The 24,252-nt window shown below is 43.9% G+C and overlaps 1 protein-coding gene across 1 annotated transcript; it reads left to right on the top strand.

Moving 5' to 3' along the window:
- The first annotated feature begins 365 nt into the window (after window positions 1-365).
- Window positions 366-3,675, top strand: LOC118512584 (cilia- and flagella-associated protein 91-like). The gene is made up of 3 exons (XM_036057214.1): window positions 366-1,776; window positions 1,844-2,000; window positions 2,079-3,675. Exons 1-3 carry the CDS (start codon window positions 692-694, stop codon window positions 3,306-3,308), a joined length of 2,472 nt encoding a protein of 823 aa, XP_035913107.1. The 5' UTR covers window positions 366-691; the 3' UTR covers window positions 3,309-3,675.
- Window positions 3,676-24,252: the final 20,577 nt, after the last annotated feature.

Below are 24,252 nucleotides of genomic sequence, written 5' to 3'. Positions count from 1 at the left end.
TTCATGAAACGCGCCCAATTAGTTTCCAACATTCCTGTAAAGGTAGATTTCTATTCGGATATTACTGTTTAGTGAAGCTCGTTTTGGAGGAAGATTTGTTTCTTTATCAAAAATCTCTTCGTAGGCGACCTCTAGATCTCTTGAAACTATAGAGGATCAAATACTTTTAAATTTAGAATGTTATTAAATAACGGGTTTTAGTAATAAAATTCTTCCACCAGATAATTTCTCATAATTTGTTTTAATGAAGTCGCGGAATTCCTTTTATTTATTGTGCAACTTAACATTGTATTCTAGCTTCTCCTCCCATCTTTCAAATGGCCAAGTTTTGCTAGTGTATGAATTAAATGTTATCAAACAATAGCACCTGTTGCAGTGAACCACGTGTTGCACCGTTCAAAACATTCCGTCAACCGTCAACCAGTCTAGCCATGCCTTCCGGTTGCTATGGTAGTGGCGAAGGCCAAGGTGTTTGTTTATTTATCGATCAAATGAAGCGTTGGAATGAAGTTTTCGGGAAAGGAAAAAGCAGTACAACAACCCGTAACCGTCCCGTCCGGGTGTGCATCGGAATTCACCAGGAACGGAAAAGGTCGTGCCAGCCGCGTTTGCCGGGTGGAATTTGTTAATTTCGTTTGGTAGAATTTTAAAACCCGATAAGTGCACTGTTACCGCGTTCCGCGAGACGAAGATGACGTACCGCAGCCACAACGTGGGACCGTCGCGTGCATTCGATCATATCTACGACCCACTGTATGTGGCTTCCGACCGGAAAGATGTGTGCCGGGCGAACCATGCAGCGCTCGCGAAATCCGCCCCGATCGGTATATTTCCCGTGTATCAGTCGATGTTTAGCGAGTTGCCACGGTTGACCCGGAACCACTATGTGATGCATCGCAATCCGCTTCCCTACTATCCGGAGCTGCAGGTAAATCCAATCCGTTCGTACGGCTACCAGCAAAATCCGGACGTGTCGAAAGTGCTCGGTGCCGAACGGGCCAAGTTCTTCTGCCATCCGAATGCGGGCGAAACGGGATGCAACGTGCGGTACGCACCGGATTACTCACCAACCGAAGGAAAGGACGAGTACTGTGCGTGCGACGATGAGTACGAGGATGGGCCGGACGGTTCGCAGCAGCCCCGTTTCCGGGAGGTCGCCTCCCAAACGATGTTCCGGGAATCGTCCGCCCAGACGCAACCCTGGATGCCGACCGCGGTGCTGAAGGAAAACGCAATGCCAGCGGCGGAGATTGTTTACGTGGCGGAAATGCTACAGCACACGCGCTTCCCGGGTGTTAATGAGGTGGAAATTGTGGAGCGAGCCCGCCGGAAGCGGACCTGGGAGTATGCGCTCGGCAGTTGCGATTCGCTGGACGAATGGCGTCAGCAGAAGCTGGTGCTGCAGATATTCGAATGGGAAGAGTGGGTTGCCCGGGAGCGTCAGATCGATCGGTACCAGATGCTGCGGTTGCAGCTGGTGGCGAAGATAATGGAGAAACGGGAACGGGACACACACCAGGCAACGGAAGGCAAGATGGAGAACACGAAGCGCCGCATTAATCAGGTTAGGAATCAGGCGATGCAGAAGCTAGAGGCGAATTTCGAGCGGAACTTGCGGAAGCTGGAGAAGAAGCGGCATGAGATGAGTGTACGGTATGGGGGGAAGAATCGTGGACAGGATGCGATGGAGGCGTTGGAACTGGAAGCGTTGGCTGGGGCGAGGAAGAAGTACTCGAAACAGTCGTACGATTATGATCCAAACTTGATTGAAGTGGGGTAGGTATGGGTGGGAAGCGTATTCGGAATTTGTGTCCTCTTTAACATACTGTCATGTTTTTGTTAGATTGGCCAAGCTGGATAAGAAGACAACGGTGCCCCAAAAGTTTGTGAACCCGCGCGACCAACGTCCTGAGCTGTGGAAACCGAAGGAAGTCTGCCGCGAGTTCCAGAAGGGTTTCTGGTCGGATAATTTCCTGCGCAAACTGTATGAATCGTTGAAGGTACTGTTGAAGCTTCCGCAATTAACTTTGACATCCTTCGACAAAGCGAAAGGGTAAACAAGATTGATTTCATTTTAGCAATTCCGCAATCGAAAGGACACCGACCGAGCGATCCCCCAATGTCTGATCGTTGTGTCATCTCCAACGGAAAGTCTCGTCGTCTCGCCGATTGCCGTCTCACCGGAGAAAGAAAATGACAACTTGTATCAGCAGGCGGTCCTACTGCAGAAGCTAATTAAGGGCAGAGCGACCCAAGAGATGATTTACCGTGATTACGCCAGTGAGCACGATCTGATGGACGATCTGATAGCTTCCCATCGTCTACCGGTTGTGGAGGAATTCTTCCCAGTAGATGGGCAACTTCATCCGGCTGGGATGGAACGAACAGGTGGCAGTGTTCGCGAGCGGTATCTGCAGATTCTGAAGAACGAACAGCTGTTGGACGAATTCATCGAGAGTAGTACCCACGCCCAGATGAGCTCGCTGATGAGTACACTCGAGCGGGAACTTACGCGACTTCAGAATGAGCGCAATACCCAAGCGTTTTATCTGCTAGCCGAGCGGGAACGCTATTTGCGCGAGTCGTCCGAAAACGAGTATCCGACTGGAGATCGGAAGCAACAGCTCAGCAGCGATGAGATGGCAATATATCTAGAAAACGCTTTGCTGGAACAGGCGGACAATGTGGACGAGATGCGCGAAAAGATACACGACATGGCGCGCAAGTTTGACGAGGAAGCGGACCGTCGTAGCGATGGTAGCTCGCTCATGATGACAGGCGAGGATAATGGGACGGTAGGAAATCGTGAAGCACTCGGAAGTATCGTAGGATCGCTCGCTGACGAGATGCTTCTGCCCGATCTGTTCCGCCGTGCGGCAAGGGAAAACATTAAATTCAAACAGCGGAACGTGTTGGCCAATGTGCACGAGTGGATCTACAACCGGAAGGACGATGAGGGTGCGGACGAGAAGCTGCAGCAGGGTGACGATGAAAAGAAAGGCACGACGGTGGACGGTGGTCAGGACCGTTTGCCAGAAGAAAACCGGGTAGTAAATGGGTTGCTGGACGGTATTATTGAAAGGGCCGTTTTGCAGCCACCGGCCGTTGATACGGCGTACTCCGAGAATGAAGTGGAGGAACTGCCGGAAGATGAGGAAGAGATGGCAGAAAGTGATTTTTCGGCGCTTGATTACGAGGGATTGGGCGCGGGAGAAGGGGGGCAGGAGGAGGAGGAGGAAGAAATTTCACGAATGGCGAACGAACTGATCGAGGACATACTGAGTCATGTGCTGGATGTATCGGAGTGAGACAAAAGAGTCACGGAGGTGAATCCCAACACTTCTACAATTCATAACTGATGAATCATTTCATAACGTTCGTCATTACCAGCATATTTATAAATTATGAGTAGCGAAACACAAACAAATTTGCCCTTCTTCTACTTATTTGTTTATGCCTTGCCACCATTGCACAAAGCTTTGAATCGTTTGTTGATGCTGGCTCTTTTGTTTCCATCTTGCTAAAATCTGTTTAGCGTCACAATGCACAAAAGAGAAATAATCGTACACTTAGTTTCTGGCATTAAACTGAGCATTACATCAGTTTTCTATTCATCGTTACTTACCAAGTGAAGAGGTTCCTGTACTTTCTATATAATCTTTGAAGCTAAATTAATAAAACATATCGAAGAAGTCTGATTTTCTTAACCAATAAAGTTAAAAAATAGGTAAAAAGTTAAGGTATTTAATATTTTTACATTTAAAGAAAAATTTAACGGTAATTTTAAATTTCATGCGATATTTACAAATGATTCCCACTGTGCCTCGCTAGTTAGTGCTACTGCTCAATAGATGGCGCTAGTATTGGTTAATCAATTTCTATGCGACCGAGTTATTGACGCTTTCATAAAACTAGAGACCTTTTTAAGAAAATTATTGACGTATTAACATGATTAACGATGAGGAAAGATAAATCAAATATTTATCGAATATATGTAACTTTTAAACGTAAAAAAATCTTTAGTAATAATATTTCACTAAGAAATTCTTGTTTTATACTTTTAAATTTCAATTCAAAATACCGCTTTCTGCATCCAGTTCCTGTAGAAAATACTTTTGCCATGCTATTTCATTTGCTTTCCCAGCATCAATCCCAACAGCGGTGTATATTTTAAAGTTAAAACACCATTTAACACGAACGAAGTACTGGTCTACATGTGCTGCTGTTGCTGGTGGTGACGACTTCTCCAATCCACCATTTAGCCACAGACGATGAAAGCACTCTTTTCCGATGCCGGGCGACCGAAATTGGAAATGTTTCATTTCCATCCATCAAATACCAATGTTAGCGTGCACGGTCGGACGAACGGCTGGGCCCAATTATGCACCCATTACCATAAAGCAGCCACCGCCAGCGCCGGTAGCTGGTAGCCTGCTACCCGTTACATCTCATTTGCTGCCAAATTATGCACATCCAGCAGGGTCGGCCGGGGAATCCTAGCCGTTTGTGTGGTGGATTCGTAGGTTTCTGATTTCTTGCCCGAAAGGATTATCGACTGCGTTCCGGGGGGAGGGGGGCGTTCGCTCCGGTTGGTAGGCAGGTTGAGCGAAAGGCTTATGCGATTAGGCGACGTGTTGCGCGTGCTTTGTTCCGGGACGCTTCCGAACGCGCCGTGCCGCACCCCGCCATCCTCAAGCTTTCATGGGCGACGGCGGTACATTCGGGCCCCGTCATTCGACGTAAATGAATGGAAGTTTGATTATCGAATTAAGCAAACCGACAAAGCGTGGCGCTAAGAGTGCGTCGTTTCGATGCGAGGAACGCGAACGGAAGGAAGTAATCGTAATTTCAAGCACCAGATTTCGCGATAGATGTTCGGGGTGACAGTGGGGATTGTGCCTGGTGCTAGAATCTAATTGCACAGCGTCATTCTGGTTTCGGGCCAAAGCTGGAGTCGATTTGGAAGGCATGGAAAAACGGACAAAGTGCTCACGTAATCGCTACTGTTGTGGGTAATACAGGCACTTTAGGCACAAATAATATGCAACACTAGATACCAACTACCAACTGCTAAAGTATCTTTAATCTTAACGCTTGTTCTATTTAAAGTTTTATTTCGTATTAAATTATTTTTTAATTAAAAAAGAAGACAGCTGCAAAGACACTCAGTCGGAAGAGAAGCATGAGCGCCTGAAGGTATGCAATCCATTTGTTTTATTACTAATGACTGAACCTAACCACGTAAACATCTCGTTTGATACAATGAAGCATATAATAAATCATCATAAACAGAAAGATTGCATATCCTCAGCCGTTGTGAACTAGGAAAACTAATTCTCATCGTTTTAAAACCAGGCAAATAAAACTTTATGTCCTATATAAAGCATAAAAAGCGATCAAAACCTCCGCGACGCCTAAATGTAGGCAATTGAAAAAAATCTGAAAGATGAGATATTTAAAGCGATGAAAAGTTTTTTTTCCAACTAACCAACATTTGTTAGAGGGGTAAATCGTAAACGAATCAGCTTAATTCGCCTTATGACATTTCCGCGCATTTAAGCTCTCTTTACTGTTTATCCTCTTACGCGTAAAACAATACTATTGGCAATCGAATAGGATACACTGTTCTCGTTCAATCGCCAACACAAGAAAGGACCCAATCGACATTTTATCCCTAATTTATGCTACATCCAGTATCCTTCCAATTGAATTGTTATGAAAGATTGACTCTTCAATCAATAAGCAATAAGCTTCCACTGTCGCAAGGAGTGGCTATAAGCTGCGATAGTGGAAAGTATCCGGCGAAAACTCAATTTTCAACACATCATGACACTATGGACAACTGCATAACTTTTTCCATCGCAAGAGTATCGGTTTGTGTGTGAAAGGTTGGAGCTGTTTTTTTGTGGTGTTGTCTTCGTGCTTGCTTCACTACCACCCACACGCCCGGCAGGGCGGTGTGACAGCTTGCACAATCAGTCACTGGCTCATCCGTATGGAAATATCAAACTTGAGCTTCTGCAATCAGACACAAAATCACTCACCTTCTTCCACGGTGCAATGGCATAGCATAAAGTTCGTCTACCGCTCAAGAGGCGCAAAAGGATTTCCACCCAAAAGCCTCGAACGGATCCGAACGCGATTGCCAAGTGCATTTGATGAGGTTTCGGATGACCACACCGAAGTTCCAGGATGGGGCTGTGCGGATGAGAAGCGTACTACACACCCGGTCCAGTCCAGCCGTACGGGGAACTTTCGTCAGACGTTTCTGTGAAAGCAAAAATTTACATACAATCAGATTCCGAAATAGTTTTTCCTTTTCGTTCCTTTTCTTTCCTTTCTTGCACGGGCCGGTAGGGAAAAATTCCAACAACCGAGAACGGGCCGTAGGTTGATGCAAAAGTTTGGGGAAGGCGAACATGGAACGGATAGCTCAGGATGGAGTCGAATCCAGTGTGTCCCTGGATGGGTGTGCCATCCAGCTTCCGTTAGTTCTGTTTTTCTTGCTCACAGCAGAACTGTTTGCTCGTCTTTCTGTCCGATTCGCGACTACATTTCTCGGGATCATAAATTTCTTCCTGATGCCGTTTGAATGACGGTCACAAACTGCAAACGTCCCCGGTGCGTTTCTCCTTCACCAACAGCACCATTCTGCTGTCGGCCTATCTGTCAACAATCAGCAAAAACCGATGTCGCGGTGCATCCCGGAACATGGGAATCCGTATCGAATGGTACGGTACGAGGAGAAAGAAGCAGCAGCAAGACACTACGACACCAAGCGCAGGAAGTATCCCGATGGCAACCGATGGTAACAACTACGGTAACGGTTGACTGGTTCTGTTTCGTAGCGTGGCTGGGTTTGTACAGTCGTTTTGCATCGGTTGTGTTGAGCATCGGTTAGTACATGGATTGATGGTGATAGTGCATCATGGATGGGTTGGTCTTCCGCAATGAATGACCGTCGGTTGTTGCATGCGGAGATGGAGATGGCTTCAGGTAGTTGTTAAAGTGTTTCTGGTTGAAACATCTTTAAAGCGAGGTAGAGTCGATTTTTAAGAAGGATTCAATTCTTACAAAAAAAAATTAACATATAAAACTGTTTTATTTGCCACTTGCTCGGAAAAGGCTTCAAGTCAGGTTTATTACAAGGTTTAAGAGAAAAACAAACATATTGCATAAAAAGGGGCGCGTTTATTTGCTGATGTTAAATAGATGAACTGCATACTGCATTGAGATTTGCATGCATGCGCCTAGAAGTATGCAATCTCTCTTAGTATAGCATCCTTAAGGTTTTATTTTATAGGGCTTCCGGGTCTGGGTCTCGTAACTTTATCTATCAGTAGTAAAAAGTCAGTTCTTCGTATTGAGGATCGGTTCTGGTAAGGATTTCGTGCCGATCCTATTCTGTGAATCAGAAGTTCCTCCTATCTTTCCGAAAAATTTTAAAAGTTTGTATTGCATACTTTAAGGCGTTGTAATTCCCATATCCATTTAAATCAACTTAAAATTAATTTGATTATAAATGCACTACTCATGGATTAATTATTCTTTTCATATTACGCACTTGAGGATCGATCCGAATGGGATACTGTACCAAATCTGCAGAGTGAAGTTGATATTGCTTTATCTGCTATTTTCTATTTCCCTGTGTTATTTCTACTGTGTGCTTTCTATTCTGGATTGGACTAAATTGATCATTAATTAGGGATTGCATACTTTTGGGCGTGATTAACTTCATTGCAAACGAATAAAATTTACAATTTATTATAAAAAACGCAAATGTTTCCCTATTTTAAGCTTATGCTTTGGTCCATAGACTGACAAGGAATCTAAAGCAATTCATACCACTTTGGGCAGTTTACTGTTCTATTTAGCATACAATCTTTGAGACCTATAAATGTATGGCTAAACTAGCAGCGGAAAAAAAATCAAATGAAAGGGTCATGATCAGTCTCTGGCTCAGTGTGGTTTAAAAGGATAAACAAATCAGCACAGTGGGTTGATTTTGGACATGTTTCTTGTATTTTTTTTTTGCTTTTCCACTCCTACCACAGGGCATTCCCCCTCACAAGGGACTAGCTTCAGGAGGGTATACCAGTTTTGGTAAATTTATTTCAAAATTTGCATTCGGGTTGAATTTGTGATTTTATTCATGCGCGTGCACAGCGTAATGGCGTCAGTACACCACCCGCTAAACCCCCCGTTCACTCCTACCTCAACCCTTTTCGGGTTGTTCGTACGGCACGGTCAGCAAAAATAGCTCAACCAGCATCTCAACCGGACCGGAAGCGACAACAAACAGCACCCGAAAAACCTTTCATTTGTGGTCCTTTCGCACAATGAAAGTATGTGGCGTCAGCTTTGAGTCAGGGGGATTGGAGGAGGGGGGGGGGGAGAGGGACCTGTTTGCTGTTGTTGGGGATCGACCGAACCATCTTCCGGTCGGTGCAGCCCCATCGCAGAGCTCGAAATTAGATTTTGGTCCATCTTTTCTGTACACAACCGTACCTTCTTTAACTTTTCGGCCACAAGAAAGTAAAAAAAGTGGAGAAGGGATCTCCAGTACACATCCGCCCCATCACAATTTAAATCATAGTCCAGCACAATAACAAGCGGATTTGTGCGTTTGTTAGTGGAGCATATTTTATTTTGTGTACCGTTTGGCTCACACACACACACACACTCGCACTCGGTCCTACCGTTCCTTGCCTTCCTTTGTTGGCGTTCACATTCGATAGGTTAATGGAAAACCCCACAGCCGAACATGGGGGCCCCATGCCTATGTTGAAACATGTCATCGGAGCGCAAAATTTATTCCTTTGCGTGCGTGTAATTCCTTTCGGCAGTGCGGGATTTTGTAAACTGCTCACGCGTACGGCTACACGGCTTTTTTATCCTGAACCGAACAACTGGTACGCCGGTGGCCGTTCGGTGTGCTTCGAATTTTCTCGCTGTCCGGTTTGAATGATAAATGCTTGCAGCGCATTAATTCAATGGTGCACGTGGGTGCTGCAAGTGCGCCTGCAGAGAGGGAGAGAAAGAGAGAGAGAGAGAGAGAGAGAGAGAGAGAGAGAGAGAGAGCCGACGAACCGAACCGGATGCACATTTTTTCGGATGCGCTATGCATCATGCTTCGGGGTGTTGATTTATTCGTTACAAGGCATTTTATTTTAATCAGGATTTGGTTTTTTTGGGGCAGTAAATAATTCGATAGATACGAAAATGTCTCTCAATTTCTCATTGATCACAGGTTTGTACAGGTGGAGAATTACAAAAACTTTAAATTCCTTACTTACCTTAAAATAAATGAATGTGCAGCTGAATAGTATTTATGCTAAAGTGCAGAAGGCATTCAGTATAATTAATTGCTTTTATCGTTGAAGAAAACGATCAAACCATTCGTCTTAAGAGAAGTAAATAACAGCATCTAACCTAAGAGTACCGTTTGCAATTCCCCCCGTGGGAGGGAGATAAATTTTCCTCTCGAAAGCTAAGCTTTGGTGCAACCGGCTTCAAGCAAACATTTTAACCGGAACACATTGCGTGCCCAAATATCGCTCAGCTCTATTGGATTGCATTTATGGAGTGCTGCCATTGTGTTTAGCACCGGTTGATGAATGGAGGCTTTGCTGTGGCTGGATGCAGACAGAAGCAGGATTGGTGAGCTTACCGGCTACACGTTCAGTGCGCAGTTTTAAAGAGGCAGTCAAGATCCTTAGTGCAAATCGATGAGCATTCTTTTTTTGTGGAATGAAAAATAGAGAACAATCTATGTCACGTCGTTGAAAAAAATTACTAAATAAATAGAGATAAAACAGCAGGCAATTTAATTAACAGTCCATGACAAAGCTATGCAAGTTCCTGCTTATGAAAAGTCAATAAATAGCCCAAAATATAAGTTTGTTTGGGCGGAACGCTTCGTAAGCGTTTGAAGCGTTTGAAGCAAACAAAGGCTCATGAAGGATCGAGAAGGACGACGAAAAGGATAGACTTAACATACTGGCTTGTCTTTGAAGAATATTAGAGGAAGGATTAACGCCATAGGCCGAAGGACAATTGAAGGTAAAGCCCCATAAAAGATCTAACATAGGAAGCTCAAACAAAACTTTATTACAAATTTGTGATATTTGTGGTAAGATAAAAGTAAAATATTCCGTCACTGATAGCTGACACCGATAGATTCTGTTCTCCATCCACGATTCTATCCGATCTCCGACAGTTTCGACTCGACTTGACCCAGCCAATGAGGTCCCTGTGCTCGTATCCTCATCGCTCTGCGGATACGTGGCCCAAAAATCGTATCCTTTCGGCTTGAAGTACCGTCAGGATACTTGCACCACCAGGTTGTTAAGCTAGCTCACTTGTCCTTAGAAGTCTTCTGCACGTGGCGTTCAAAAATGACGTCGTCTTTTCTCAGCATAGCTTAGAACTCGTGTCTATAGACGACTACTACGCACCGCAGGAGTTTGCACAACTGCACTGATTAATGAGCTTCTGGATTAAGCTGCTTACGTTACTATCCGAAGTTACGGTCGTACCAAGGTAGTCAAATACTCCTCTACCAATTCGAGATCGTCACCATCAACTGAAACTCTGCTTCCCACACTCATGAAGACACTTACTTTCTCTTCGTCGCATTGATCCTCAATCCTATGAATCCGAATTCAGTTGGATGCACACCACCGCAAATGAAGCCAACAAATGTTTTGAACAGCCAGTTTCATTTAACAGCCAAAGCTTACGGTTTTATCCAGTCCCTTGGGGATATGCAGTTCATTTGACACAGTTTTTGAGTGTTTCATTGGCAATACAGCTAAGATATTGATTTATTTAGGTATTTTTGCTGTTTCTAGATCATAAAACAGCTCTCTTCATGCTTGAAACGATGTGCTGCTCGAAATATAAAGTACATTCTCATCTATTATGGTTGCATGTATTGCCTACCTTTAGGCGCTTATTTCGTTCTATTCTGCAGGTGTCGAATAAGACAGAACATTGTTGGCCTATAAGGTGTTTTAAACATAGAAAAGTAGTACAAAAAAATAATAACGAAATTGAATAACGCCGTGCCATCAACGGAACTATAGTGTTTGCGATGAGAAATAAATTCAATCATCCTGCGCGTCTGAAAACATTTCCTTATCTCTTGAGGTGTAGATTAATTTGATGTCCTTTTTTTGTTTGGACCGTTTTCTTACACCCTCTATTGTTTTCCTGCAAACGTATGGGAGGAAAACACTATTCACGTTCGCGTTTCGTTATACAGGCTTGGCGAAAGAGTAGAAAATATGGTTCCTCTTAAAGTGGCTCAAAAATACGACTGCAAGAGTACCAAAGCGCTACCACGTGCGGGTAGCAACATTTTCGGTTTGGGAAAATGCCCCCAAATACACACACACACATGTTGAGTATTCTCTGGCGAACGGGAGTAAAATGCGAGATGCTTAGAATTGTGAGAAATATGGCACGGGTGGGTCGTTTTACTGTTTCGTTTCAACATTTCTTAGATCGTTTATTTCCCAGCGTCGTTTGCCTTTGTTTCCCCTTCCCCACCCGCGTTTTCCTCTCTTCTGCCACTCGATGCTCATTCGGTGTGCAAAGTTCGGTGCACGTTTCGCAATGAACTTAGCAGCAGCCCGCTTTTTGCGTCGGACCGGGCCCTTAGCGCTTTCCGAGGACACAAGAACGCAAAAGAAAAGCAATTTAACTTTTCTTCTTCTCCACCGCCGAGGTCGTACTTTTGGGGGAAGATGCGAGGGTGAACAATTCGTAAGAAAACGGAGAGAGAGAGAGCAAAAAGAAAATAACAATCCTTGCACAAAATAAAACCCATTTTCAAACCCAGCCACCCTCAAAACGTGGGAAAATGGGGAGCGAAAAAAGCGGTTGGTGAGTGTGGGCAAGCAAGAAGCAAGCTTTCATTTTTCCCATTATACATGTGCCTCGGTGTGCTTTTTTTTTCTCTCTCTCTCTCGTCACCCTTATTTTCTCAAACTCGTTGGAACCGGACCGGACTGGGTAGAGCTGTTTCGTACAGGGGTCTGTTCTGTTTGGTGGGCTTTTTTCCTCGCCATTCCTTCGCCCGTTTCCTATTGGGAAAAGGCGTTGTAGCTTTCAGTTCCATTTGTATTTCCGTGTCCGCACTAGATGGGCCCGTATGAATGGTGGTAACACACTGCCAGCTTACGGAGTTTAATCTGTAGTCCCGGATGGAAGGATTTCTTTTCGCCCAACTCGGCTGAGAAGAAAGCATTTTTAAGGGATGAAGATGGCTTTTTTTGTCTGTGTGTGTGCTCTTTGCCTCTTTCGCTTGCTAAAATAGGAATACGGTGGAGAGCTCGGGAATAGGAAACAGATGTTAAACGGCATGCTTTATGGTGGCGTTGAATTGAAGAATTTATTTTTGATAGAGTTGAGTAAAGGCAAGACGGTTTCACGTGGTCTTGGGTGGGTGTTTTGTGTGTGTCTGTGTGCGAGGAGGGGGGGGGGGGAAATTTATTAATTTTCCAACTTCGAAACGATGAGTAGAATGTAATTTAAACGGAGAATGGCATGAATGGACAATTGAAAATAACTGCAAGGCGAGAGGTGCTTTTGCAGAATGGAATGATGTTTTTTTCTTTATCATGCGCGTGTTACACATCGGCGAACAATGTTGAACATTGCAGAGGAATTTAGCTTGAAATGAATTCGAAATGAAATTTTATAATAACAGAGAAGAAAATAGAGAGGGCTGTGAAATAAACTAGAAGCATTATATGAATTAGAATCAAATAAGAGGCACAATAAATAAAATTATATTTTTAAAATACATAAGATGAATAATTCTTTAATAAGATGAAAGAAAAGCATGAAAAATCAAGGAAAAACATAAAACCCATTATTAAATCATTAAAATTACTCAACGCCTGAGTGTATGCAATTAATGTTTCCTCGATCATCCTTAATTCATTAGATGAAGACATTGAAAAAACTATTCAAATCCTATAACAAATTTAGGAAAAAATAGTCAAAAGAAAAGAAACAAAATAAATAGATTAGGCAATTAGGAAAATACCAAAAATGTAAATAATTTGTTAAAAATGACTAAAATTAACATGAATTCAAATAACTTGGTACGGCCCGATGGTCGAGACGATAGCGGAGCCGATCTGGTAGAAGACTCGAGAAGGCATTGAATTTCCATTACCGGTAACAAGAATCCACCAAAAAAATACGTCGTTCCCATCCAAGAACGCCGAGCAAGTTATATATCAAATTGTTATATATCCACGAATAAGTACATTTACCCCTTAGGCCATAATGACAAATGCTTGGGAGAGGATGGGAAGAGATTTAATTGAATAATAAGCAATATTTCATTTGACTTTCTTCAACAATTTTTGACCACACTGAAAGCACACTGTGAAGCTTTCGCAACGTGTACTGCGGTTTGCATACTGTTGGGCGCATAACGTATAGTGACGGACAAATTTCGTCAGGGGAGTCTCTTACCATATAATCAAACGATTGTTGGAGCTAGTTAACAGCAGTAAAAGATATCAAGAAAATCCTATCAAGACCTATCAAGAAAATCTACTAATTCTTCCTTTATTTAACATTTACATGCGCTTATGCTTATCATAAAGTTAACATTAGGTGGGTTTTTTAACGTATGGAGCCTGAAAGTATGCAATCTTTGTTTTCAGGTTTGCAGGAGCTATTCGAAGTAGGCTCAATGTTCCTCAGAACTTATTATTTTCTATCTTTATCATAAAACATACCCTTAACAATATGTTTTATTCAATAGGAAAGGCCTGACCGTATTGGTTACCCCTTAAAACTGTTGCGATCTGACATAAAAACAATCGATAATTTGTATCAGCTAGCACAAACAATAAAGCATTTCATTTTATAGTCCCGCTTATCTTTAATAACGTTCTCAGCAAAGCTTGACTTTGCACACAGTTGTGACAGCGGCACCCGGTTCGTGGAAAATTGTAGCAATTTTGTGTGAAGCATTGCAAACATGACTGACTTTCTCCCCCACCGAACGAATCGGGTTTGCGAAACGATGGCTTTGTTTATGATGGCATCGAATTTACAGGCGTCTCACATTTACGAAACCACGTCACGTCGACGAGTACGACCGGGGTGGAGGTTTTTTTTTCGTTTTCGTTTGGTTTTGTTCCGCGAAAACCAATAAAAGTGCGAACCTGACAGAACCATCGTTCATCGTACGGTGTACGCTTGGGTTTCATGTGTTTTTTTTTGTATTTACTGTTGTGTACTGACGTTTGAAAGTTTGCAACAGCTTTAATGAAACATCGGAATGATTTCGTGGAAGAAAGATTTGTTGTGCAGTAAGAGGCAGGAAACGGTCTAAAGTACCGATGAGAATACACATAAAGCTTGCTTTATTCCACTCAGATTCATGCGTCTTCGCTCGTACCAAGGTTTGAGTGAATGCCGTTTGTGCTGTATATTTTATTCGACGGAAAAAGCAAAATCCGCCTCCGATGTGAAGCGCAATTCGGCGAAATCATGAATAATCCAAGTGTGCAAGCTTTCTTTCTTTCGTTTTTTTTTTGTTCGGCCACTGTTCGAGCGTCGAAAAATGAAATGCAAATCCATCCCGGATGTATTTTATCTTTCAACTTTTTCACCACCTGTCGTCATTGTTTCCGTACCGTTAGTACAGCTTCGCAGTTTTTCCATTGCTTTTTTTTAAGACTTCAGTCCCGTTCCTTACCGGCTTACCGGACGAGCAGGGAAGCACGCTCGGGGTTGGCGCGGGCTCTTTTCCCATTTAGCCCGGCGATGGATTGTTCGAGTGCAAACCAATGCTTTTGACGAAACGGGTTAGCATCTTTTTGTCACGGAACGGTCAATACACTGCGAGACGACGAGCCAGTCCTGTTGGTAATTGTTGTTGTAGGTGTGTGGAACCGATGTCGGTATGTACATTACCGGCTGGCTGCACACGAAAGTTGGTTCAAGCAGCACGGTGAGCTAGGTGAATCATGCTGACTCAGTGAACCAGCCACCGGAAGGAAAGGACAGTTCGTATCACACCGATGAAGGCACACGCGCACGAAGCCTGACGAAGCGTAACGGAGCGTGCTTGGACATTGATTTGAAGGAGTTTTGTTTTTGCGGCCTGTAAACGATCGACTGAGAGATCGAAAAAGCTTTCTTTTGGGATGGCAATGGATTAGATGTTGCTAGAAGCCACACGAGAGCATACAGATACGAGAGCGTACAAGAGATCCTCCTTTTTTATATAAAATATTTAAAATTTTCTAAGAAATTTGCTACTATGCTTAAAGACTTTTGGATGGATCAAAATTCGATTGGTCTAATCAAAAAAGGGCCTAGATCGTTTGCGGTGCCGATCATGTAAGCTGCTTCCACGCCAAGGAAAAGCGCTGCATGGATGGGGCGGCTACGTGATGAAACGGGAAATCCAAGCCTTTCATTCACCCTTATCTAATAAAACTACTGGAATATTCAGTCAGATTTCATTGCAATCGAAAAATTTTGAACTATTGTTGATTTGCAAACACGCTAGTATGATGTAAGGAAAACGAAACTTTTCATTTGCGCTTTAAAAAAGTTTTCAGCCAAAGAACCAAAATATTTTGTCGAAAAAGTTCGCTTAATATGCATGTGAAACTTTTATGATTTATTCCTCATACGGGAACATCGATCGACAGCACGAAACGGCTTCACCAACGGTATGCAGAAGTATTTTTGCACTTCGTCATCATCGTCATCATCATCATCATCATCAAAAGCTTTCAAAACCATTCATCCCGCCACTAAACAAAACCGCCTGACCCAAATACCGCTCCCTGCTGCACGGTGCCGCGCAAAAACCCTTCGCCCGGAGTGGTTGCCTTTCACACAGGCCACGACGTTTTCTCTACAAATTTGTCATCAAAAGCACTCTTCCTGCCTTGCTGCGTCATTTTCGCCCCACTCGGTGCAAGTACCGTCGAAAGCTAAACCGGTACGCTTCAAAACGCTAATGGCTGCGAAACTACCCGAATCGAATGCTCTCACAGGTATTCGGCATCGACGCTATTTGTCGAATACATAAAACGTATAGAGCAGCATTCTCGGGAAAGTTTTCCACTGAATTTAGACAATGCGCTAACGACCGGTTAACGTTTTTTTTTTGTGAGCGCTCGATGCGGAATGGAAGGAGCGGGGGATTTGAGGAAACGAGACATTTAGCTAAACTCGACTTCAACCACGAGCGAGCAATACCGAAAAACCCCGGGGCTCGGGAAAGATGGGTTGGCCGGAACGGTAAAGAAAAACCTTCATATTTTATTATAGGATTCTACATAGAATAAAGTTAAGTATTCACATCGAATAAAATATAGAATTCTTTATAGTATAGAATATAGAATAGAATATAGTATAGAATATAGCATAGAATATAGCATAGAATATAGAATAGAATACAGAATAGAATTTAAAATAGAATACAGAATAGAATATAGAATAGCATATCAAAAAGAATTTAGAATAGAATAGAATGAACCTCGCGGGCTGCCCCGGCATGGAGGAAAGTTTGTAATTTTTGCTTGTTATGTTTTCCCGCTTTCGAAATTTCGGTTTCATCAAGCTGATGCAGCAAGAATAACTTTCTGCCGTGGTCTGGTAGGTAGGTGTTTTCGTTTGCGTGTGTGCATGTTTCTCATAAGGGGCCAAAATAGCAACGGTCTACATCCAATTTTACGTACGCAGCCACCGACATGAAGTGAGCTACCGGGCGCCTCCATCAAAGTGCCACCACTAGCCGGTGAGGTGCTAGGCGTCTCCATCGAAAAATACTACAGATTGCTTCCATTCCACAGCGTACATTGGACCCGGTTTATGTGACGTTTAGGTATATGTGTGTGTGTGTGCGCACGAGGTTACGGTGATGGTTTTTCGGGTGCACAAATATAGTTTTCCGTCGATGGTGTTTTTTGTTTCCTTCTATGCAGCAAAGGGCTGCTGGACATTTCTTCGCCCTAGCGATGGCGATTTTGGTTGATGGTGCTGTTGTTTTGGTTTTTAGCACACTGCACACATTTTAGCCGTAGCCATTTGTGCACAGTTTATCTACCCACCCCACCCACCTATCTCATTACACTCGATGAGCAAAGTTATGATGATACCAACGAAAATATTTACGATGCTTCCCCATCATCATCCCCTACGGCGACACGCGTGGGTGCGTGTGAGCGAGACAGGAAAGTTGGAGCGATTTTTGTTTCGTTTGGTTTGCGTTGTTTGCCTCCGTTGCTATTCTTCACGTTCCAGTCCCGACGGTCACGGTGTGGTGTCGGTGCCGTAAATTTGTAACCAATTGATGGTGTAAACACATTGGAGCGGGTGCGAGTGGTGCTTTTGTGGTGCCGTCGGACCAATGCTTGTTTGATGTTACCGGCTACGGGTGGGGAGGGCGATCGCGGTCATGATCACAAATACGGCTGACTTCTGACGGTGGTTCCGACATGATGGCGGTCAGTTAGGTGCTGTTGATGGTTGGGTTGCATGCATTTTATGCACGGTTTGGATGGGGGGGGGGGGGGGGGGGAATTGTTTCGGTTAGGCATTTCGGTGGGTGTGGGTTGTATCTGGTTTTTTTTTCTTTTCGCTACTCCTGTCTCTTTTCTATGGTACAACACATTCATTGGACCATGATGTTGTGGCTGCTCATTAAATAATTTATCAAACCGTTCAAAGCCCCGGGGTGGAACGAGCGGTTTGAAGTATAACCGTTATTACCGTGAAGAACTTTCGATAATTGTGATGTGATAATAGTGTGGTGGGATAAAAGACAATTAAAGTGTCAAGATAAAATGAAGTTTGTGTAAAATATGCCAGTGCTTTAATAAAGAAGATCGATTTTCTAACAATGTTTGAACAAAGACTTTGTAAAACTCCGTTTACAATACTGTTTTAAATGAAACAACATTGAATTAAAAGATAATGACAAATCATTTATAACATTAAATTAATTATATTTCCCCCAAAAATAAAACTCTAAGTCAGATAATTAGGATCAGTCTCAATAACAACGACATCTCTTCAAATGGTCGGGGTTTCAAAAGGGTCGATGGTTTCTCGTACCAACTACCTGATGCATGTCAACATTATTGACAAAGTCACACATTTCAAATAAATTGATTGAATTGATATAATATACATGAATAAAAATAAAATAAAATAGCTCCTTTGAACCAAATCCTTTGATCAATCCAACTGCTTCTATCAGAACCTTGTTCTTTATACTTTCTTTGTAACAGAAGGTTCTTTGATTATTTTATTCAAATGCTTCCAGGTGTGACCTTCTACACTCCTTGCAAATTATATTTTGTGTAGAGCTTGAGATGCAAGCTTTCAAAAAGAGCTTCTTCTCCTCTCATCCTATGAGGTACGGATGCAACGGATGCAGAACATGCAGTGAGGTTTAGTATTTCTGCTTTGGTCGTTTTTATCTTTCGTGGTATTATCTATCGAACGAGCGCACTGCCAAACCTCCTCTAGTCATTTCGTTATCGATACATCTAAAACTGGACCGAACTCTTGGTGCCGAGTGTGCAGTTGTGGCAGAATTCAACACGGTGCAGTTATATATGAGATCACATTACTCATTTATATGCACACAACGCTCATGCGGTTCACGTTTCACGAGCTCATGATTATAAATCAATAAAACATACCGTACATGCACCAGCCGGAACGAGAAATGGTGGAGAGAGGGAGAGATGGCAAGAGGAAGCGGGTACTAGAAGTTATATAAATAATCATAAGAATAGCAAGTGATGTTGCAGCCGAGGATCGTACGGTTTATCGGTCGGAAAAGTCATCAAGGTGCATCATCGTCCTGGTCGTACGGCACGTTCGAGCGGGCTGACGGGAGCGCATGGGAGCAGCACCCTTGCAATAATACCCACCGGATGCCGGAAATACCAGATTGTATCGATTCTGGACCGTGCCTACGTCCGCTGCTAATGGTATGTGTCGAAAGATCACGTACGTCAGATTTGAGACGAGCTCGGCACGTGTGTGTTTGTGTGTGATGAGTGGGCGGCATTTAAAACGAATGAGTGAAAATTATTTCATTTCATAGCTTCCGGGGGAATTGCAATCGAGAACTAATGCGTTCGCTATGGCCAGTTGAGCTAACATTGATTTATATAGCTTCTAATCGTTTGCCGAACCATAATCCTCCTGTGCCGTGCCCCGTTCCGAGATGCATTTCGGTTAATCGATATTGCATTAGTGCACATTTAAATTACAAAGCGAATTGAGTGGTGTGGTTGTTTATTAATTTATGGTCATTATTAAATTAGCAGGAGGCAGGCATAGCACGTTTCTGGCAGTATCTGAAGGCAAATCGTAATAGTTCAATCCTTATTATTGCTGAGTTTGTCAAAATTAGAAACAGACTAAAAGCGACCTGTTGGGATAGGCAATTACTAGTATCAGATATGGTTGATAAGTTTTCCAACAAAGGGCGTTTTAGAAGTAAGTACAATGGATCCTAGAGACATTGCTTTGCATATAATTAGGCAAATTAGAGTGCACTTTTATTTCTGAAAATCAGGAATAAAGCGTGTTTGAAGTATTTTTAAATTAATCATTGTTGTATTAGGGTATAGTTTTTCCTACGAAAACGGTACAATAAAGGAACATTTATTTAGACTTACTGAAGATCAATTTATAAAACAGCTTAAGCGATAAGCATTTTGTTACCTTTTTCTAGTATTTGAAGGAAATTCAACTTATAATGCAATGCTCATAGAGCAATAATAACGCTTTGCATACATTTAGGCGAATTATGTGCCCTTTTAGTAGTATAACCAATAACAAGACAAGACAGTTAATCTAATGATGCATTTAATGCAAAGTTTTCTTAATGTCATTTTCCAAAAAGTGGCATTATTGCGATAAAGCGGTTATTGGAACTTTCATAACGCGTTGTCTACATTCAGGCGCTGCATGTGCCTTTCTTTCCATGAATTCTGAGATTAAAGCTTATTTCTGAAATTGAGACGAATTTAATAAACTGAACACGTGATCGTGATTAGTGACATAAACCTGAACAAGCACACAATTTACCAACATCAAACGAAGATAAGACATTTCATTAGAATGCGAAAACATAAGCCATGGGCAGCAATTCCACGTCTAAAAAAAAATCAAAACAAATCCCTTCCCCGTATCCATCCAGCTGCATGACGGCTAGTAAAACAATTTGAGAAGAATAATAGAAAGTCAAATGGGTATGCTCCGCCTTAAGTAGCTCCTCCACTTCCCCCATCGTACCCAGGGAAAGTTTTCCGCTTTCATAACTGAACTGAAACTGCGCCGGGTTCAGGTTCTGCAAAACATAGAAGGCAGAAGAAACTGGCGACTGCAAATATAAAGATGAAAAACAAACGACACATAAATTCCGGACCATTCTTCCTGGGTGAACCTTTCGGAAACCTGGGGGAAAAGTCGAAAATTTGCCGGTTTGACAGTGGATGGTTGTGAAAAGTGGTTACCTTTTTTTTAGTAGGGGACGTTTTTCGCCCGAACTGTTGCTGAGCGTGTGTTTGTGTGCGTTTTCCACCCGGAGTTGAATGTATTCGGCTGTGTGTGTGTATCGAAGAGAGAGAGAGCAAAAGAGTCGGCATTTGAAAAAGAGAGAGAAGAGTTGAGAATGCAACATTTCTATCGCTGGTCGTCTCTTTTATACTTTTGCATTGAAGCTAGCCATGCATAGACAGCGTAGATGGAAAGAGGCGAATGGAATGGGGGAGGCGAGCGGGAAAAGCGGAAAAAGGGCCAACAACGTAGGGACGGGAGCAATAAAATGGTCTGGTACTGTGTCCCGACCACCGGCTGCTACTGCCCGGGATCGCGTCGGAGTGTGTAGTGCGGATTGCATACATTCAAATTGCAGAATCGAGCTGCCAGTGTGTGCGTGCGCTTGGTTGAAGATGTGTATACGCGAGCTCGCCCGTGTGTGTTGGTGGTTGTGCAACTGGCAAGGGATGCTGTACAATGGTTTGTGCTTTATTTTCCTGTTTTTCCTGCTCGCTAGGTTTTCCCCGGGCAGGAAAAGCATGCAAGGGCAGAATGAGAAGTTACAGATCAATATCTGAATGAAAATTATTGTAGCAGTGTTAGGGTTGTAGTGGGAGAGGCCGGCGTAGGCGGTGGTTGGTGGTCAATTCCAACGCTAGTTACGGGTGGCACAATCGGGCCAGATCATGAACGGGCCAAAAACGCGCGAGAAGAAAAAAGAAGCAAACGTTTGAATTTTATGCCAAAAACCGGCCACGGCGCTGGGTTCGTTTGGCAGGGTGTGTGTTTGGCTAGGTTGGCTTACCGAGCGCCCCGTCGGCATGCAATGAATGCCAATGTATGAAAATGCAACGCTAGGATATTTCGCTCAACCACTCGACCAAAAAGCCATCCACCCACCGCCGACAACGGTTATGGCCAGCTCTTCGGGTGGGGGAGCTAGTGGGAATGTGCATTTTTTTGTTGGTCGGTGGGTCGGTGTAAATTTTATATCAAACCAACCCGCATTTAACCACGGACCACGGTCAATGGGATGAATGTTGCCAGCAAAGAAACCCCTGCGTGCTGATCTCATCGTAGAAGGTGAAGGGTGTGCTCCCCTTGCCGTGAACGGTTGATTGAGTTTTTGAATGAGTTATTAGCATGCTACAACCACCCGGGACCGGGCAAATGGTACGAATCGCGCAACCATGAAATTACTCACCCACGCGCCCGGCTCGATGAAATTGCTGCGTTTTGATAGATTTTTCACCACCTGTGGGAATTAGAATAATTATATAATCTTGCATGCATTTGAACTACAGGATTTAATATTACAATTTTCGAGCATGCATTTAAATTTCACGAATTAAACAGTAGACAATTAAGGATTAAGATTAGGACTACTCGACTGTTATACACTTACACGAACTACTCGAATTACATGTAAATCATTATGGACAAACGAATACACAGTTGCAAACCGACCAGCGATACGAGTGCACACAGTCTCACTTCAATCCTCAAAATATATCACAACCACCCCCTTTCGTGAACATTTTCACATTTGTTGGTCCTTCGAACCGGATCGTGATATACGGAGAGGAAGTTTCATTCTGCAACCAAGAGTGGAACTCGGTATACGGAAATTGTGCAAGTCATTACGTGACAAATTCGCCATCGCATTCGGCCCCGCGTCAAGGGCAACGGTCGGTTACACTCCACCATTTCGAATTTCGCGGCAACGAGTTGTTCGTTACCGTCGTGTGATATTTCGTGTGATATTTTCGAGAAGCAATGGATAAGAAAATCAAGGCAGTGCAGTTGAAGAAAAGGATTGCTGTGGAAAGCATTAAATCCATGGAGCGGTTCCAGACGGATTTCCAACCCAACGACGCCCAACAGATTCCGGAGGTGTTAGAGAATTTGGAATCGCATCAGGCAGGGTTCTTCGCCGCTATTTCTAAACTGGAGGAACTCGACGAAAGTGATGCAACAATCGAAGCGTGCATTATGGAGAGAATCCACTTCGAGGAACGTTGCAGGAAGCTGAAATCATTTTTACGTGCAAATCAACCCAAGGAAGAAGGAGCGGTCAACGATACGACAGGTTTGGCTTCGTCGACACTCGCTTTTGGTCGACCGCACGCACCAAACCTACGCTTACCCAAAATCGAGCTTCCAACGTTCGATGGAGATCATACGAAATGGCTGTCGTTCCGCGATCGCTTCCTTGCTATGATCGACGCTTCGCCTGAGCTTCCGTCCATCGCAAAACTGCAGTACTTACTTTCATCGCTAAAAGGAGAGGCTGCACTACCCTTCGAGCACACACCTCTAACGGAAGACAATTACGCAATCACATGGACTGCTCTGCTTAAACGGTACGACAACTCGCGTCTACTAATCCGTGAGTATTATCGGAAAATGCACTATCTCCCCGGAGTGCATTCGGTGTGCGTGGATAAGCTTTCCCACTTGGTGGATGAATTCACGCGCTTCGTGAACGGATTAGTGAAGTTAAAGGAACCGGTAGATTCGTGGGATACACCGCTGTCGAATATGCTGCTTATGAAGTTAGATCGGGAAACGCTGTTGGCTTGGGAAAAGCATTCGGTACACTTCACGCGGGACAAATACAAGGATGTGATCGAGTTTGTTCAAGATCGGATCCAAATCTTGAAATCGACCAACACTTTCGTGATGGATCAAAGCGCTGGTGGTACCAAGGTGGCCGGCAACAGTCGGCAGCCAGTGCAACGACGGTTCATCGCGTATGCAGCTACTTCTCGCCCGGCTCCTGTTCCTTCGTCTGCCCTCATCCAACCGCCAAAGTGTCCACTGGAGTGTTCCGAAGGTCACACTTTGCGCAACTGCCCAGTGTTCACAGGTAAAGAAGTTCAGCAACGACGAGACATTGTTGCAACGAATCGACTGTGCTGGAATTGTTTGAGCAGCAATCATCAGGTGAGGGAGTGTAAATCGGAATTTTCGTGTCGCATATGTCGGGAGCGTCATCACAGCTTATTGCATCACACTCCACGCTACACTCCTCCCACAACGGTTACAATGTCTGCTCAAACGGATGACGACAATGTGTTCCTTGCAACGGCAAACATCCAAATCAAGGATGACTACGGCAACATCCACGAAGCAAGGGCTTTATTGGATTCGGGTTCCACATCGAATTTCATCGCGGAAGACCTAGCTCGAAGGCTGTTGACCAGTCGCAAAAGGGTCAACGTCGCTGTTTCGGGCATCGGCAATTCGGTACAGCTGGTCAAGGGTTCGATCGTCGCCACCGTTCACTCCAAGACACAACCCTTCTCAACGGAAATGGCGTTCCTGGTTCTGGACACGCCATGTACAAACATTCCTACTTCACCAACGGACATCTCTTCATGGGAAATGCCGGATGTGGCATTGGCGGACAGCACCTTTAATCATCCGGGGCAAGTCGATATCGTCATCGGAGGCGATACGTTCTGGGAGCTGCACACCGGTCGCAAGCGCTCTATTGGCAGAGGCAAGCCGTGGCTGATTGAAACCCGTTTCGGTTGGGTTGTCAGCGGCATCTCTCATCATATATCAGCCGGTCCGCGGCTGTGTCATCTTTCTGCACACGATGCCACATTGGAGGAGATCCTGCATCGATTCTGGGAGAGCGAAACCATAGCCGAGGATCCTGTGCTATCGGTCGAGGAGAATGCTTGC

This window comes from Anopheles stephensi, chromosome 3 (genome assembly GCF_013141755.1).
Source record: "Anopheles stephensi strain Indian chromosome 3, UCI_ANSTEP_V1.0, whole genome shotgun sequence".
NCBI lineage: Eukaryota > Metazoa > Arthropoda > Insecta > Diptera > Culicidae > Anopheles > Anopheles stephensi.
The sequence above is the reverse complement of the archived record's forward strand: the minus strand, read 5'-3'. Positions and strand labels throughout refer to the sequence as shown.